This window comes from Coloeus monedula (assembly GCF_965178545.1).
Source record: "Coloeus monedula genome assembly, chromosome: 3".
Classification (NCBI taxonomy): domain Eukaryota; kingdom Metazoa; phylum Chordata; class Aves; order Passeriformes; family Corvidae; genus Coloeus; species Coloeus monedula.
Window position 1 is genome coordinate 85,596,757 of NC_138783.1, and position 17,281 is coordinate 85,614,037.

At 50.9% G+C, this 17,281-nt stretch overlaps 1 protein-coding gene across 2 annotated transcripts; it reads right to left on the bottom strand.

Annotated features, from left to right (window-relative positions):
• Positions 1 to 396: 396 nt before the first annotated feature.
• SHOX (SHOX homeobox) lies at positions 397 to 10,364 on the bottom strand (the record flags this gene model as incomplete). 2 transcript variants are annotated; one of them, XM_082279156.1, is made up of 5 exons in its annotated part: positions 397 to 642; positions 2,059 to 2,147; positions 2,238 to 2,295; positions 6,695 to 6,903; positions 10,091 to 10,364. In XM_082279156.1, the coding sequence occupies 5 exons, from the start codon at positions 10,362 to 10,364 to the stop codon at positions 397 to 399; spliced, it is 876 nt and encodes a 291-aa protein (XP_082135282.1). The 2 variants fall into 2 exon arrangements, with proteins under 2 accessions (XP_082135282.1, XP_082135281.1); XM_082279155.1 differs by having other exon boundaries at positions 2,056 to 2,147.
• Between the last annotated feature and the right edge of the window lie 6,917 nt (positions 10,365 to 17,281).

The window sequence follows — 17,281 nt, forward strand, 5'->3', positions numbered from 1 at the left end:
AGTCTCTGACTCGCGGGTGGGTGTCTGCTGCTCGCGTGTGTTGAGTCCGCGGGCCCGCGGCGGGCGGAGCGTCCCCACCGCGCCACGCGGCACCTCCCGGCCGCCGAGTCCCTGGGGCCGAGCGGGCGAGCGGAGTGGCGGGAGGGCGCAGCCGCCGAGCGCTCGCAGACCTCGGGGAACGGGAAAGAAATAAAAACAAAACAAAACAAAAATATAGAATAAAATAAAAAAGAGATAAGGCGGCAGGGCGGCCGGAGCGCTCGCTGCTCGCCCTGCAGCCAGGAAGGAGGAGGATGAGGAGGAGCGGGGGGGCAGAGCGGCGGTCCGTGCGGGTCACACACCCGCCCGCCGCGGGCACCCGGGGCGGGGTGTGAAGTGGGGCTCGGGGGAAGCGTGTCAGAGCCCCAGGGCCTCGGCGTGCTTGCGGGCCTTCAGCCGCAGGTCGGCGATGCTGGAGTTCTTGCTGTTGCTCTTGGCGGCAGCGGCCACCACGGCGGCGGCGGAGGCGGACTCCGCCAGGGAGGCGATGGGCAGCCCGAAGGGCGGCGGCGGGAACATCAGGTAGGGCGCGTGGGCCGCCAGGTGCGGGTGCAGGTGCGGGTGCGCGTGGGCCACGCCCTCCAGCTGCAGCTGCGCCTGGACCTGGGCGGCGGTGGCAGAGACACGGCGTCAGTCCCGAGCCCGCGGCGTGGGGCGCACAGCCCCCAACCCACCCCGCACCTCCACCCTGCCCGGGAGCCCGGCGGATGAAAAGACCAACTTGTGAGCGGAGTTCCCCCCGCAGTCAGGGCGGCAAACCTCCGCCCCTTGCTCAGCCAAGGGCACAGAGACATGTTTAACCCTCCTCTTCGTGGTAATAAATAAATAAATAAATAAATAAATAAATGCGGCCCAACGCACGGGCGCCAACAAGTGCTAAATAGCTAATTTTTTTTTTTTTTTTTCCAGGGATGTTTATTTATACCTTGCTAAAAACTCTTTGGCCATGGGTCCCTTCTATACCCGGCTAGTGTTTGCTTTGGAGCTTTCTAGACCTACACAAACACGTTGGGTTGACTGAGAGATTTCAGCTCCGGGTAGGTTCGGGGAGGAGTGGGGGAGAGTTTATTTATGTATTTAATTATTTTGGTCCAAATATGTCTTTTAAAAATCAATACAATTAATCTGTCAGCTCCACGTGTCTCCGAGACGGAGAAGGTGGTGGAGGGTCCCTTTGGGCTGGAAAAAATCAATTCCCGGATTAATTGACCAAAAAAAAAAAACGAGGGAGGGAGAGTTACAACCGGCTAGAAGCGGGAACGGAATTTCATCTCCCTGGTCCCGGTTTTTCCCAGCGGCCTTCCCCGGCTGGCTGTGCCTCGCTGGAGCATGGACCCAGGCCTCACAGTGGCGTCGGTGCCTGCGCTCCGCCACTGCCCCTGTCCTGGCTGACCACCACGATGGCAGAGCATTTGGGAGCAGCCTCCCACCTCCGGGGGTGGCCGCGTCCATCGGAAAAGGACCGGTCTCGACAGCCCGCCTCGGAAAGAGGAGGGGAACGACAGCGTAAGGGTCCGCATAGCTTTTCCCCCTTATGGTTTCGCCCATCGGGTGGAAAAGCCTTCTCCCACAGCCCTCTCCGGCGCCAGGAGGAGACCGAAGCCCCCTGGGCTGCTCGGGACGGAGCCGCTCGGTCCTCGCAGAAGGCGGACGGGCTTTCCCGGGCGCTCCCGGGCCCACCCCGCCCGGGGAAGGCCATGCGCCCCCGGGAGGCCAGTCCGGTCTGCGGGCGGCCTGGGGCCGTGTGCCAGCCCATCGCACGGCGGCGGAGGGGCCCTTAGCCCCGCCGGCCCCTCCTGGGGCCGCGGGACCCCCCGCTCCGTCCTCTCCCCGGCCCCGAGGAGCGCTGAGCTCCCGAAAGCAGGGCAGGGGCTCCTTCACGAAGTTTTACAGTCTGTTTTTAATACCTGCCAACTTCTATATAAATGGCACTTGTAAACGTGTCCGGCTTCCTCCCGGGCAAACGGATGGGGGTCGGAGCTTGCTGAGGGAAAGTAAAATAAAACCGGAGCTGACTACCTGTTGGAAAGGCATCCTCAGGGCTCCCATATTCACATAGGGGGCTACTCTGCAGGCGTCTAAATGGCTGGCGGTTCCCAGGATCACACCTGCGGGGAGAGACAGGGCCGGGTGAGTGGCGGAGGCACCCCGGGGCTCCGAGGCCACCACCGCCCGGCCGGTCCGCACCCCTAACCCACCTTTGTGCATCTGGTTTTCCTGCTTTCGGCACTTTGCTCTCCTGTTCTGGAACCAGACCTGTAAAAAGAAAAAGCAAACAAAAACAAAACAACAACAGAAAAATGGAGGTGGCCTAGGTAGCTGCTAAGGGGAGCATTTTTGCAGGAGCTAGGGATGGAAGGGTGAGGCAAGTGACTGAACAACTCTGCTGAAGTCCCTCCTCGGGAGCAGCCGAGGGGAGCCTCTCAACCCAAGGGGGAGTGAGCCCCTCTCTGTGCTGCTGTGGGGGCTGTTCGGGGGAGAGGTCCTGCTCCTTGTTGTGGTCCCCCAGTAGAACATAGGAGGTGGGAAGTGCCCTCGCAGCCGAAGAGACCGGGAGCCTGCCGCTTAGCACCGAGTCTCGGGGGCCCCCTCATCCCCTTGGCAGGCAGTGGCGGTCTTTGTGCCACTCGTCTGGAGTGACAATAAGACCACCCGCAGGACGGGTGGGACCCTCGTACCCTTCCTAGTAATCTTAAACAGCCCGGGAAGAGCCAGCGTGGGCCAGGTCAGACTCCGGGGTCTGGCCCCCAAGAGACTGGACTTCCTGCCCTCTCCCGAGCCGGGCTTGGAATCGATGATCTCCGACAAGATGCGAGACACTGAACTTTCGCGAAAGGGTCTGAATCATTCACCGTTCCTTACATGTTAAAGAAAATAAAATTCTCTTCCTCAGACTTCTGGACAGACAAGAGCAGCATCTTTTGCAGGCTGGGATGTAAAGAAGTGCTTATGCACCCGAGAAATGCCTGTAATTCGATAATACTGCCCCAGTTCCAGCCGTTCTCACTCAAACAATCGCAGAACTTTGCAGTTGCCACTGCGCTTCCCGTGCCTCTTTTCCAGGGGCATTTTAGACCTTCCTTTACATTTCCCCTTCTGCCGTGCTTGATTAGCATCTCTCCGCAAAACATCGTCAGAAGTGCGGGCCAAAATATTTTGCGGACCCTTATCTTTACACCAAAACCTACCGAATATGGACAAACATTGACTTTCACCGCTGATAAAATCTTGTAGCTAAGTAAACACCTACAACCTTTGATGTTCTTGCACTTGCCAAGAGATCATACGGTTAATTAATACTAACTGCACTTCCTACATCAAATTTTCCCTTCAAGCTTTCTTCAATTGCCTTAATGATGGTCATTTACAACGGAGTAATTAGTGCAAAGAAAGGCTTCCGAAGGCATTAATTACCTCGGGTACCTCAGTGATTTTCTTAAGTAGGTATTGGCCTTCTCTGATTTAGCGCACCATTTTTCCTGCCTAGGGTGTCTGTGGGGGAAGCGCGCAGCGGGCAACGGCGGAGCGCCGCGGGTGCGGACAGATCGATCGATCGATCGACCGACCGACGGACGGACGGACGGACAGACAGACAGACCCACCCACCCACCCACCCACCAGTCCCGGTTCCTGTCCCTTACGGCTGTCGCCAGCGCAGCCCTCCCCGCGCTAAGCGGGCATCACTGCCGTCCCGCTGCCCTGCACAGCGCGGCACAAGCTTATTTTTCCCTACCAACAATACGCAAATATTAACAACATGCATCGCTTCTCCTTTTAACCGGGCCGTTAGGGATTTATATGCATGTATATACGTATTTAAATATGAGCATGCAAAATATTATCGAGCCGTAGCGACAATAATACGTTTTTCTACTGTGGTAAATCCTTGCAGGAAATCTCCTTGTGTGTGTTCCCCACGCCCCCCCGCCTCGCCAAAGCAGTGTAAATTGTCAGAAGAAATTTAAGCAGCGTTTAAACAACTTCTCTTGCAAATCAGAACATCTTTCAAACCGAAATTATATTTAAATCTCGAAAACGAAGTGCCCTTTCCCTTTAGCTACGAAAAAATAAGGTTATGAGGAATAAAAGTGATGAATTAGCCACTGCGTTAAGCGATAATAAATCAGGCTTGGTGTGATTCGCGATCAATTCCAATTAGTCATGAATATGCTAAGTAAAGCACAGTACACTGTTTTAGACAGTTATTTCTTCATTAAGGATCACTCAGTGATTTCTTTCACAAATGCTCTAATCTGATTTCCTTTTGATTTCCATTAGAGACAGTGAATAATGACATTTAATTTAGCCCTGCACCATAAACCCAAAGATATTTGTTGTAATTGAATTACTGCCTGCTCCTCACTATGGTCTCATAACTTTCAATTATAACCCTGACAGCTGGGTGATATGAGTTTCCAGTACAACACTAAAAATAAAAGGTTAATAAGGACTAGCTACCATAGGAGCTTCAATTTATTTACAGCAAATTTCCACGCTAAATTGAAACTATATCCTTTAACAGCAAGGGACAAGAGGTTCAGATAGGAATTAGAGAACAATTCTAAAAGTATTAGAAAAAAAAATACCTTTCCCTTTTCTGTCTTTTTCTCTTTTGTTCTGCTTCCACTTATTGATGGATATTAATTCTCTGCTTATTTCCTAATTAATTACCCATTTTCCTCTTTTTCCTCTTTATACTTATTTTATGTATGGGGGTTTTTAATCCATGCAAACCTCTTATATAAAATTATTAAATACTCTTTTTTTTTTTAATCTCCGTCATAATCTCCTCCTGATTCTTTTTGTTTGTTTTTGTTTGTTTGTTTGTGTGTGTGCTGTTTTAAGATCTGTAAGCACTTGAAGCACCAATTTTCCTGTAACTATGAACATCCTGTTAAGGTGCTCCTCAGTAATAAAGTACTTGAAAGAAAGAGTGCAGAATTCAATTACAAGTAATTTATTTTTATAGAAACAGTACATCAAGGCCTTGGAAAGATATTACAGAGCCCAAGTAAGAAGATCTGGGAAGATGACATAAGAGTTGATGTCCCCTTCAGCAAAAGTTTAATCTTTTCATTAATTTATATGGTGTGGTTAGATCAATCTTCCAGGAGAAAGTAGGCCAGCAGCACTCTGAACCCCTGCAATACTCCCTGCAAGCTGCCATTCCTAAGGCATATGCCCGGCACCATCCCTTGCCCAGCTCAGTTTGTACTGAGTGTGGCAGGAGCTGAGGGGAGAATAAAACCTTAAAAGAAGGAGAAAAAAAAAAAAAAAAAAAAAAAGGAACGAAAACAACCCAGATACTCCATTTATTTCAGGATTTGCCTCCAGGAGATAGTTGTTTAAAGCGAGGTAGTGGCTTGCTCAGGCAAATGCTGGCTGAGCAGTGTGCTGTCTGCTTGCTTTCCACGGTTAAAGAGGGGGTCAAACAGACCCCTCTCCCCACTCCATCTCGGGGGCGTATATCTTAACTTCTCGCTGTGCCCCGGGAGTGAGGGCAAGGCATGGAGGCCTCCATCCATGCCCACAGAGCCGTAGCCATGCCTATGCGTAGCCACCCGCACACTCCTATAGGCAGATATACATATACATGGACATCTCTTATCTCCATGGTGTGAAGGCGTTTTGTTCTGTGGAGGGGTTGCTTTGGTGACTTTTTCTTCTTGAGTTTTAGTTTGGTTTGTGTCTGTTAGGCCAAGCACAGAATTTTAATCCAAGAAGGGATTTCCTTCAGGTTTCTCCTGCTCTGGGCCTGCTCAGAGAGCCACAGGTTGATCTTATTAATTTTTTCTAGGTCAATTTTTGATAATTATTTCTATGTTGGGGTTTTTTGTTTGGTTGGGGGATTTAGTTTCTTTTAATATTACGTCTGTTTTGTGGAAGCATTCCCTAGTTGGCTTGGGGGAAAGGAGTACTTTTCCTCTGCATCAAACTGAAAATCGAATTTTAAAATAATCGATGTGGAGCCACCCAAACAGACAGCTCTGGTGGCCCCAGGACTACAGCAACCGGGATCTATTTTCAAGATTTCGAAGTCTAATTGGCATTTAGCTGCTTCTGAAGCGGGATGAGAGGGACGGGGGGAACCTCCACCAGATGGGGTGGCATGCATTCATACGCTTGCTGTGCGAATCAGAGCCGGCACCTTTCCCCCGGCCCTGGCTAATCCCGTCCCTCAGCACCCAAACTGTCTAGCCTTATTCAGGCAATTGTTTTCTGGCCTTTTTCTTTTTTTTCCCCATAATGGCCCCATAAAATAAAAAGCGGGAAGAAAGTAAGGATTAAGGGAGAGTAAATGGCACGTTTGCAACGTGAAAAAAGAAATTTTAAATTAAAAAAAAAAAATCGTTCAGTTATTAGAGACTTGTCAACATTATCACCACCCAACCACCCTACCCCACACACGTACCAAAAAAAAAAAAAAAAAATTTAAACCGCCTTCCTAGGAAACGCAAGACACGGGCAGATATTCCCAGAGCAGAATAACTGTTTGGCAGGACAGGTACAGCAGACTTGCAAACAGCTTCCCCATCACACGTGTCACCTCTGCCTTCACCTCCCCGTTTTGCATGAAACGGGGCACTGTGCTAGGATCCGCTGGCAGTTAGGAAGTGAGGTGAGGACGTTTCCAGGAACAGAGCCCTTCTCTTACCTGAACCCTAGCTTCAGACAGTCCCAGCCTCTGGCTTAGTTCCTCCCTCATGAAGGCATCTGGATAGTGAGTCTCATCAAAAAGTCTTTCCAGCTCGTTCAGCTGCTCTAGTGTGAAATTGGTTCTGCTTCTCCTTTGTTTAAGCTTGGTCTGTCCGTCTTCATCTTCTGATTTCACATCTTCTCTCTTCTCTTTGCATTCGTAGATCCCTGCCGGGAGGGGGAAGAAGAAAATGACACTGAGCCTCCCCTCGCACCTCTTCGAAATTCTCTCACACGGGGGTCTCCCTCCTCCCGTCTTCGTCCCCAAACTCAGCACAACTTGCGGGTGCAGCTGGCGGGCGGGCAGGAGGTCCCCGGGCAGGCCCCGCAGGGGCGAGGGGGGCTGAGCTCCGCTACAGGCTCAACGCCGGGCAGGGGGCAGCTCGCCCAAGGGCCGGAGGGTGGAAGGGAGCCGCGCTGCCTTGCCTGTCTGATGCCCTATCAGAAAACCTATACAGATAAATATAATTTTATTTTCTTTCCAGGGTTAGGAGGAAGCCCTGCCGGCCCATTGGCACGAGCAGTTCGGGGAAGGGGTTGGTAGGAAAACCGCTGGCCCCCCGATACCTCCAGCAGAGAGAAGAGGTGGGGGAAGGGGGTTTCTCCGGCGACGTTTTCTCCCAGAGAGGGTTATGCAAGAAGCTCCCTACTGCTGTCATGGTGAATCCACTGTGAAAATATTTGCCTCGTAAAAGAAACTTTCCCTGGGCATGAGACCGAGACCGCCCGTCTCTCTCCTCCTTGTCAACCCTCTTTCCCCCAAAATATCTGCCAGCGGGTCGAAACCACGGGGGCAGCGGTCCCGCGTGGCCCTGTGCGGGACAGAGGACTCCAGGGCCATGGGTCACTCCCAGCCCCTCCGAAAGAGCAGGAACCCTCCCAACCTTCAGGGACTCCAACAGGGCTTGTGGAGAGCTTGCGACCAGAGGCAGCCGCTGAGCATGTTTGTCCCGGGCAGAGGGGAGGTGGGCTGTGGGCGCAGCGGGTAAAACAGCTCCCCCTTTTCTGTCTTGGGTAGGAAGATTTCTTTTGCTTTGGCAAATTATTTCCTTCTTTTTTATTATTATAATTTTTCTCCTTTTCCTTAATGCCGGGAGGCCTAAGGCACTGTCCCTTTTTAAAATCCAGCTAACGAAAAGAGGAAGAGATGCTGCAGCGGGGGACACCGCTTTAGGATGAACCGGTTCCCCGGGATCCCCTGCCTGCCTGGGGTGCCCCGCCGGGTGCGTATCCAGCGCGGGCACTGGCGGAGTCCCGGGACGAGCCTGTTCTGACTGCCTCCTTTGTCGTGCCTCACCTTCTGGGTGGTGTGGATCTGGGGAGAGTCGCGTCTGCGGATGATCCCGAATTAAGTCCCTTTTCCCTCACCAAATACACAGATATTATATACATATATACGTGTGTATACACACACCCAGTAATGTGTGCATGCACATATGTTAACCTATATACTTAGGGGCATCCCAAAATGCAAATTATAAACTGCAAATCGTAAGTTAATTAAACATAATAAAGCGTCCTGAACTGCATCTGGGCTTAAGTAAGGCCGGACCGAAGTCGAAGCACTCGTTTTCACTTCCAAAATGAAAACTGTCCCTGGCCGTGATTGTTCCTCCTGGCTCCGGGCTGATACTGGCTACATAAAACTTTGGGAAGGGTCTGGCCTCCGGATGGGGATATTCGGTGGTTGGTTTTAATGGCGTTTTGTTCTCATTTCTCCTGTAAAGGGAATCCCTATGAAAAGACGAGGGTGCTAACCCAGCAAATGCCTAGGGAAAATCAGGCGCGTTCAAAAGCTGTCTCTTTTCCGAGGCTACAGCATGTCCGTGATAGGTATAAAATATTAACTAGCATATCGGTGGGACTGAAATCACACGCCGGAATCAGTTGAAATTAGACTGAAACCTGGCATGAATTTAAACTGTCACAAGCATCTCAGCTCTTTCCAACTCCTCCCTTCCATCCCCACCCCCAGCCTCTCTCCATAGATTAGATTAGATTAGCTAAACATACAAGCCAGAATTTCGATTCACGGGGAAAGGGAGAGTAGTAGAGGGGTTTTTTTCGTTCGTTCGCATTTTATTTTTGATTGCTGAAGCATGCCCTGCTTTCATTTTTAAAAATCATTTCCTGCGCGAATGATTCCCTTAAACTGAACGTTCTTATTTTTCAGTCTCTCGACCAGAGAAGGAAAATAAGCAGAGCTGAGTGGTACTGTCTTGTGCAGAAATACGGGTACCCGAATACGTGGTTATACCCCGTTCTTCTGTTTGGGGAGCAGGTAGAAAAGAGAAGGATATAAAATAAAAGTTTGGGCTGTAAATTAAATCTCCCAGTGTTATATTAAACAAGATCAAACAGTAGGAAACAGCTGAAAGGCTGGTTGTTGCTCCCCAACCTATTAACTGGTTTTTATTACCCCAAGCTAGCCAGTAGCTCCCCAGGCAGGTCCACCTGTCTAACTTGCCTAGAGACACTTTCTCAACTTTCTAATCCCCCCGTCATATTTAGTCTCTCCTTCCCCAGTGAGCCTGTGCGGGATTTTTAGTTGTCTTGCTTCAAAAAATACACATATTTTAAATTTGTTGTTGTTGTTGTTGTCGTTGCTTAGAGAAGGAATGGCGTTTTGCCCGTCGGTCGGTGGGGTGCCGTGCTGCCCTGGCCCAGGTGAGAGAACTGGCAGGGGACCGAGGGAGCAGTCGGCCGGTGCCTCTCGCCGCAGCGACGTTCTGTCTCACCGGGTCCGGGCAGCTGCCCCACAGCCAGGCTCCTCTCCTCCTTCTCGTCCCTGCCGGTCGGAGCCTCTGAGCAGGACAGGCTGACCGACCCAAGACAAAACGTCCAGGGAGAGCCCTCTCCACACGCCGCTTTCTCCCAGAACAAGCAGCAGCATCCTGACGGCCCGGAAGCAGGAAGAACAGGTCTCCTAAGGCATTAAAACTACCCGGACAAGGTTTCCTCGTACAAAAATACACAGATAGACAAAAACGTCTGACGTGCTGCGCTGCCCCCTTCCCCCAGGCGAGAGAACGCCTAACGCACCGGATCGATTTCGGATGTGAACGGGGGCCGGCGGGGGGGCAGGACCGAAGTTGTGACTTATTTTTCACGGCTACACTCACGATATGCATGCAGGAGTACGTGTTCCTAAGCCTGTGTTCCCGCCGCTGCGGGAGGGAGGTGACCGCAGGAGGGAAGCAGGATGCGGGAGGCGATCCCGCTCGCCCCGCCGGGGCCGGAACCGGGGCCGCGGTGACCAAGTCGCCCCCGCCGCGGAAAGCCAGGGGCGGCCGGGGAGGGGACCGGGGCTGCCGGCGAGAAGCGCGGGGCCGAGGGCGCCCAGCCCTGCTCTTACCTTCCGCTGTCCTGCCCGTGTTGAACTCCTTCAGTTTGTCCTTGTCGCTCTCTACGTGGTCTTTGAAAAGATGCACCGGGCAATGGTTGCTGCTCTCGGTCATGTCCTGCAGGTTAGAATCAGAGTTTCCAAGCTCCCTAGAGCGAGCCAACCCACTCTCCAAAACTTCCCTGTACGTGATCGTCTCCTTCTTGTTGCCGCTGCCACTGCCGCTGCTGCTCTCTTTGCTTTTCTGGTCAAAAGATTTGGATACAAAAGCCGTAAGTTCTTCCATGGCTGCCCGGTGATCTTATCCACAGAGATCCACTTGTTTTCAATCGGAGATGTGGCCGTCCTCCGCACGCTGTTTTTGCACGTAGAAGATGGGCTGTATAGGGTTAGATCACTCCTGCTGTTATTTATGCCTTTCAATTTGAGATCACACTATTTATACATGGCTACCTCAGCCCAACCCCCAGCTCTCCCTGTCTCCAGCAATTACTGACTGCTCCATAGTCGCAGGCGGACTCCGAGCAGCTATCTCCCCCACCTCAGTCCAGCAATTGGCTTTCTTTTCATTTCATCACTCTTTGGCATCTTTGCACCTTGATTTAGGGAGGCAAAGAGGCAACAGCGAAAAAGCGGGGGGGAGGGAGAGAGAGAGAGGAAGAGAGAGAGAGAGAGCGAGGAATAAAAGGAAGGGAGGGGGGAAGAGGAAAACATGAAAATAGGTATCTACATTCTGTAAATGGGTTGCAGAAATGAGAGTCGAGGAAGACTTAATTGATTTTAAGGACATCCTGTGCGTGGCAACACTGTGAGTAAAAACGGACCCACAGCTAACCAAATAACTGTGCTCCTGCAATTTAATGTATCGCTGTCAAGAGGAAAGGAAAATGAGTGTTCAATAAAAAAGGTAATGAATAAAAAGCCGGAGATGTGCATTTGTTGTAATCATTGGAAATTCTACCTGATTTGCTATTTAGCTAATTTCTCTTAATTAAACGGTCAAAATAATCGGCGAAACAAAAATGCTCTTTTAAAAGTACTGCCTGTTCTGGCTGGCGGTGGGTGGGTGGGTGGGTGCGCGGAGGGGGACGTGTGCTGCAGCTAAAGAAGTTGCGAGGTGCCTCGGAGATCCGTGTCGGTGTGTTCGGAGGATTTGGAGTGGGTTGTTTGGCTGGGGGGAATCCATAGGTAGGGGGTCTCTCCAGACGCGTGTGAACATTGCAGGATCTGTTTTCTTGTTTATTGTTATTATGTTGTCTGAAGGTACTGTAGGGGAAAATTAAAATATGAAATGTTTCTCTGGATGTCGAGCTATCCTGCTGCATGCAGCAGAGGGGTAATTTGTTAACACGGGACTGTGTGCACGACAAATAGAGCATTAAACCTTTTTTTTTTTTTTTTTTTTTTTTCCCCGAACGAAACATATCCTGCTGGATTTAACATAGAACTGGCAATAATTTCCCCACCTTGTTCTTGGTAGGCTGCAGTTATTTTTGTTGTACTCCTGGAATAATTATTATTCTGTGCTCTTGAATAGCTGCCTGAAATTCGTCTCCAGATAACAGCGCCGGCATTCCCAGCGCCTCTCCGCATCGTTTGATCCCCATGCGGAGTCGACTTCCCAGCTATTTATTTCTGTTTCTTCTCCTCGGGCTTTAACGCGAAGGGTTATTCGGTATTTGAAGGAATTTTGTCTTCTGGTCATTTGGCTTTTTACGTCCTTCCCTTTCCCTCGCCTCGAGTTTGAGATAATCAGAGCCCACCATCACGCCACCCTCTGCTCTGAATCTCAACCAAAGCAGGCTCCTTGTTGGAGCAAGGGGCCATTGTTTCTTTTCCGGGGGAGTGTGGGACTGTTCTGAAAATTAGCAGAACATTAAAACACTAAAAATACGTTTAATTAATTCAAAGGTGCCCCCAGCACCAGAGTTAACACCTCCACAGGAGGAGGGGAAAAAATAATAATCGAGGAAGCAATTAATAAAGGGCTTAAAAAAAAAAATCAATCTCCCCCTGTGCGAATTTAAAATGATTATCTAGGGGACAAGGATTGATCATTTGATCTCGGCACTGCGGATATCCCTGACATTTATTATATTGTCGTGTCTCGGTGGCATCCTTCCTCCAGAGTTCGTTTAACAAGTGAGGGAGCGGAGGAAGCCTTACAACTTAACAAACAGGTCTTGTCATCGCAAACGCCAATCAAATCGGAGGCTCTAATGTATATCACACAGCACCACATAAATAATAAAGGCAAACGATAGACGGGGAAGTAACGTAAGGCTGAGGAAAGATTCCGGCGCGACACGCTGCTTGTGCCTCTCTCATGCAGTCTGCGCGTGTAAGGGCTCGTAGTGGATTGCTGTGCAGGCTGGTGCGTGGTGCGGGGGTGTCACGGACACGCGGGGACACCGGCACGCGATCCCGCGTGGGAGAGGCTCCGTACCGGGGCTGGGCCCCAGCCGCGGAAACTTTCCCCATCCCTCGGTTCGAACGGCACCGATCCCCACCGTGCCCAGTCTTCCTCTGCCTCCCTCGCAGCAAGCATCAATCAAGGATAAATATTTACTGACTCCGCGTTCCCAGCGCCGGAGAGGCACGGTGCGCGTCGGCTTTCCCGAGCTGCCGGAGTTCGCACCAAGTCCGCCGGATCCCCTTTTTCCTCCCTCTCGCTCCGTCCCGCTCTCCTCCCGGCAGCTCCCCCCTGCGCCCAGCCCCACTCCTACAGCGAGCGCGGGGCCACGCTCCTCCCGGAGACCCCCGGGTTCCTCCTGCCGCCGCCGGCTCCTGCGCCCGAGGACAGGAGCAAATCCAAGCCTCCTCAGTTAGAGGGGGGGAAAATGCCCCATCCCTAGCCTGTTCCCCATCCCTCCCTCCCAGCTTCCCAGCAGCGCGGGGGCGCCCGGTGGGAAGGTTGGTTGCCCCCGCTTCCTGCAACGCGCGGGGCGCAGTTCGGCGCGGGGCAGCCACCGGGCGCGCAAGTCGCGTGGCGACCCGCGGGCCACCGCCACCGGCCGTCCTCGAAGGAGCAGGGATGCCGCCGGGGGGGAGCCTTGAAGCCGGGGGGAACTTGCCTCAGATTCGCTCCGAAAGAGAAAAGCGAAACAAAGCACCGGAAAGGGAAAGGGAGAAATCCGGGAAAATAATAAAAGCATGCGAGCAAACAAACAAACAAACAAACAAGGACCAGTGCAAAGCTCAACTCTCCCGGGGATCCGGCCTCCACCCCACGCCGCGGACCCTCGCGGGGGCAGGCGGCGGAGGGCGCAGAAGCGCGGGCAGCCCCGGAGGCGCGCACGGCCCCACTACGCGCTCCGCGCAACGCGGATCTCTGCGAGGGATGACGGGCCCGTCCCGTCCTGTCCCAGCGGCGCGGCAGGGAGCGGCGGGAGGCGGGGAGCGCCCCCGGGGCCCCCCTCTTCGCGCAGCCCGCGGCTTTGCGGGGACCTAGGGCAAGGTGGTGCAGGTGGGAACAAAACTGGGGGGCAATTTTGACCCCACTACAAACTGTGACAGCGGGTTCAGAGAGAAATTACCTTTATTGCTGCTCCTGATAATGGGCTGGGGAGGAGGGATGGAGGGAGGGAGGGCTAAAGGGAAGGAGAGAGAGAGAGAAAGAGGGGGAAGGAACTGCCGTCCAAATCCCATTCCAATGCAGGAACGGAACTCCTGGAACCCTGTCGCAAAACTAAAAAGTCACCAGCGCTCCTCGGAGCTTCCTTCTGCCCGGCTCACCGCGGCACCTTGGGTACGCCTTTGCCGTGCCACAAGCAACCCCGCTCTCCCAGACACCCCTTGCAGGACCGGCCATTAGCGGCACGTTGAGGGCTGTCCCGACAGCCCGGCCTGCCGGCTCACCTGCGGGGCATCATGCCCCCAAATCCTCCTCCTCTTCCCTCCCTACTGCCCTGGGGCAACGGACAGGAGCCCTCTGCCCGTCTGGGGGTCCCAAGTGGACAAAAGGGGGGGCTCGTTTATTCAACCCCTCTTCCTTTCCCCACCTCCAGCCCTATGGGGCTGATTCCCCCCCACAGACCCCAGCCCGCCCTCCCAGAAAAAGAGGGGGTATCTGCGAGCAGGGCAGCCTGGCAGGGGATAGTCCGGACCTCGGACTGCAAAGGAGCGTTTATTTAGCGTGGCATCAACCCATGCGTCATTTTTTAATTCCTCTTTCAAAGGAACCTCTTGGCCATTGTGGTTTTTCTCAGAGTTAAACGAGAGGAACAATCATGAATGAGTTTAAACGTTGCATTAGCTTTAAGCACATCCAAGGCAAAGTATTGAATTTCATATTTATAGGAGGAATTTACATTTGTACATTGACTCATGGTATGACGTAGGGCGAAACTGATTTCCTCCCACCCACCCCCCACCCCCCCCTTCGTCATAATTTGGTCGAAATGGGGCAAATAAGCAAACAGAAAAATCATCGGTTTAATCCACGTTTTAATGAGCGCTGACCCGAAGAGCAAGATTTTGTTGAGTAGATAACTGAGTCCTCTCTCTCTCTCCATCTCCCTCCCTCCTTCCCTCTCTCTCTCTCGTGATTAATTCAGGGACTGTAATCATGGACATTGTACATCAAACCTTTCTGCTCACGCTAGACTCCTGCAGATCTTTATTGGTTTATATGAAAGCGAGTAAACATATTTCAGAGGATGCCCTTTCAATCTGGCTCCATTTCCACAGCACATAATTCCAAGGACAATTTGTTTTAATAATAAGAATGGATGCAGTGTTAATGGTTTTCAATTTGTGTTTAAAAAAAAAATTAAATATTTATAAGTATCGATCGAGGGTTTCAGGATTTTACAGAAGTCTTAACACATTTCATAGATGGGATTTTTTTTTTTTTTTAATTTAGAAACCTGTGTCGTATTCTCTTTTATGCTGTTTATTGATTTAAGCAGCATCCGTGTCTCAAGCGAGGGACTAATAGATTTTCATTAAAATAGGCTCTCTTAATCCTGATTGTGAATGGATATGATTGATCCATCCAGCACACTACACATCTATAATATTAATAAAGGACATTATCATGGCAGGATTTGCTTTTCCGTCATCAGGGCACTTTTGTTTTTTCCCCTTCCTTGCAACCTTAAAGATTTATTTGTGAGCTGTAAAATAGCCCACAGGAGGGAGACGCTTTGGGAAGAATACATTTTTATATTAGACTCTTTTTTTGGTAGTTTTAGTGGAAAGATTTTTTTTTTTTTAATCTACAAACTGCTGTGGCAACATATGGTGAAAATTAAACTGTTTCCCCCGCAAATCTAATCTTAAAACATTTACGTTGAGTTTTATTTTTAGAAAAACATTTTTAAAGGAGCGGAAAACAATCTTGTATGAAAAGTAAAATAAAGAACATTTGAAAGGCTATAGTTTAAACTAACAATAGCCTACTTCACTGGCTGATGCTGCTGGACTGGTATCGTACCTGATGAATATGTTACGAAGTGGTCGGGACAGCAGCGGCTACAGTAATTAATGGAGTGTGACAGAAATGCTAAGGGCTTAATTGTCTTTATTCCGACTTGTAGTAACGTAACCAAAGGGATACATTAATTCAGCACAAAAACATATAAATGCTCCCCTCTCTCCTGCACCAAGGTACAAGCAAACACACGCGCTCACACACGCTCACATCTCTTTTCTATCACAGCATTATTTTTTAAAATATATATAAAGCTGTATCTTTCCAGCAACATTAATTACTCATATATTCATTACAGGGAGCCTAGACGTGTTCAAATCCTCATCTACTTTTACTTCTGCAAAATTAAACATTCACGAGGTGAATTACAATAAGCAATTGCCTTTGTGTGTAATTAATTACGATGCAGTGGGCCAGCATAATGGGCGAGTAGCCCCCTTGCTTTCAGTTGCCCTGGATAACTCGAGCAGAATAGGAAGAGTCTGTGAGAGGAAGAAAAAAAGAAAAAAGAGTGAAAAAAGTTGAGAGCTGTAAAGTTTGTACTGAATTTAGCAACACGAAATACACACAGAGAGAATTGTTTGCCTTCTCTAGCAATGTGCGAGGGACGCTGCAATTTTGAACTCTGTAATAATGATTAATAAGTCAAAAGGGCATATTTTTCTTTTATGGTATGCAGCGCTCAAGGGAATATTCCGTGTATGTCTTTAAAACGAAGTAGGAATATTTACACACATGCACAGAGTTAGCAACAGCACCAAAGAAAGAAAAAAACCACGAATATTTCAGTGAACTATTACATTTTTTCAATTATTTCCCAATGAGTATTTCAATGAACTGTTACATTTTCCCAATTCACAAGGAAGATTTATGGGATTATTAAGATTTCTAGTGGAAATATTATACAGTGGAAGTTTATCGTCTCTCAGGGATTGTACACCATTTGATATCAATTTCCAGATGTTATGATCTTTTTTCAGAAAATAATTGAGTATATTAACTTCTTCCCTACAGAAGACTATTTAGGGCTTTATTTATTTATTTATTTATTTACTTATTCTGTTAAGGGCACAACTATTTTCCTCCCACCCCTTCCTTACAGAACTAAATTGTTGAAACGTAAGAGTAAACTTCAATCAGATAGCAGCTTGATACTCAAGGGAAGGAATAATTTATTTGCCACTTTATTGCAAGCAGAAGCCCGTGAATTTAGCTATGTTTTAAAATAAAAACAAGGTACATCCGAGAGCGCCCGCCTGCCTATTTCGCTGCCCCCCGCCTTGGGCAGGGCGGGAGGCCCTGCGCTCTCTCTCGGTGGGCGCCGGAGCCCCCACGGAGTCGCGGGGCTGTGCCGGGGGGAGGCGCGGACCCCCGGCCGAGCGCCCTGAGCTCGGCCGGGACCGCAGAGCTAAGGCACGTCAGGAAGGACACGCGTGTTTCTGAGCGCCACGCGTGCTCGCCTGGTGCGGCGAGTGCCCGAGTCCCGCGGGGCTGGGAGCGCGCACACGCGCGGGCTCCTGGCGCACGCAGCAGCGCGCAGGCGGATCCGACCGCAGCGGCCGCTGTGCACGGACACGCACAGACACCCACACGTCCTGCGGCCCGCACTCCGCGGCCCGGCGGGGCTCGGCCACAGCGGCTGCACGTCCCCCCACTCCCTCGCCCCCCGCTCCGGCCGAGGCCCCTGTGTCAGACGAGGCGGGATTCTGCCCTGCCGGGGCTGCACCCACGCCCGGCCCGGCTCGGCCCGTCGGGGGAGTGGAGCAGGA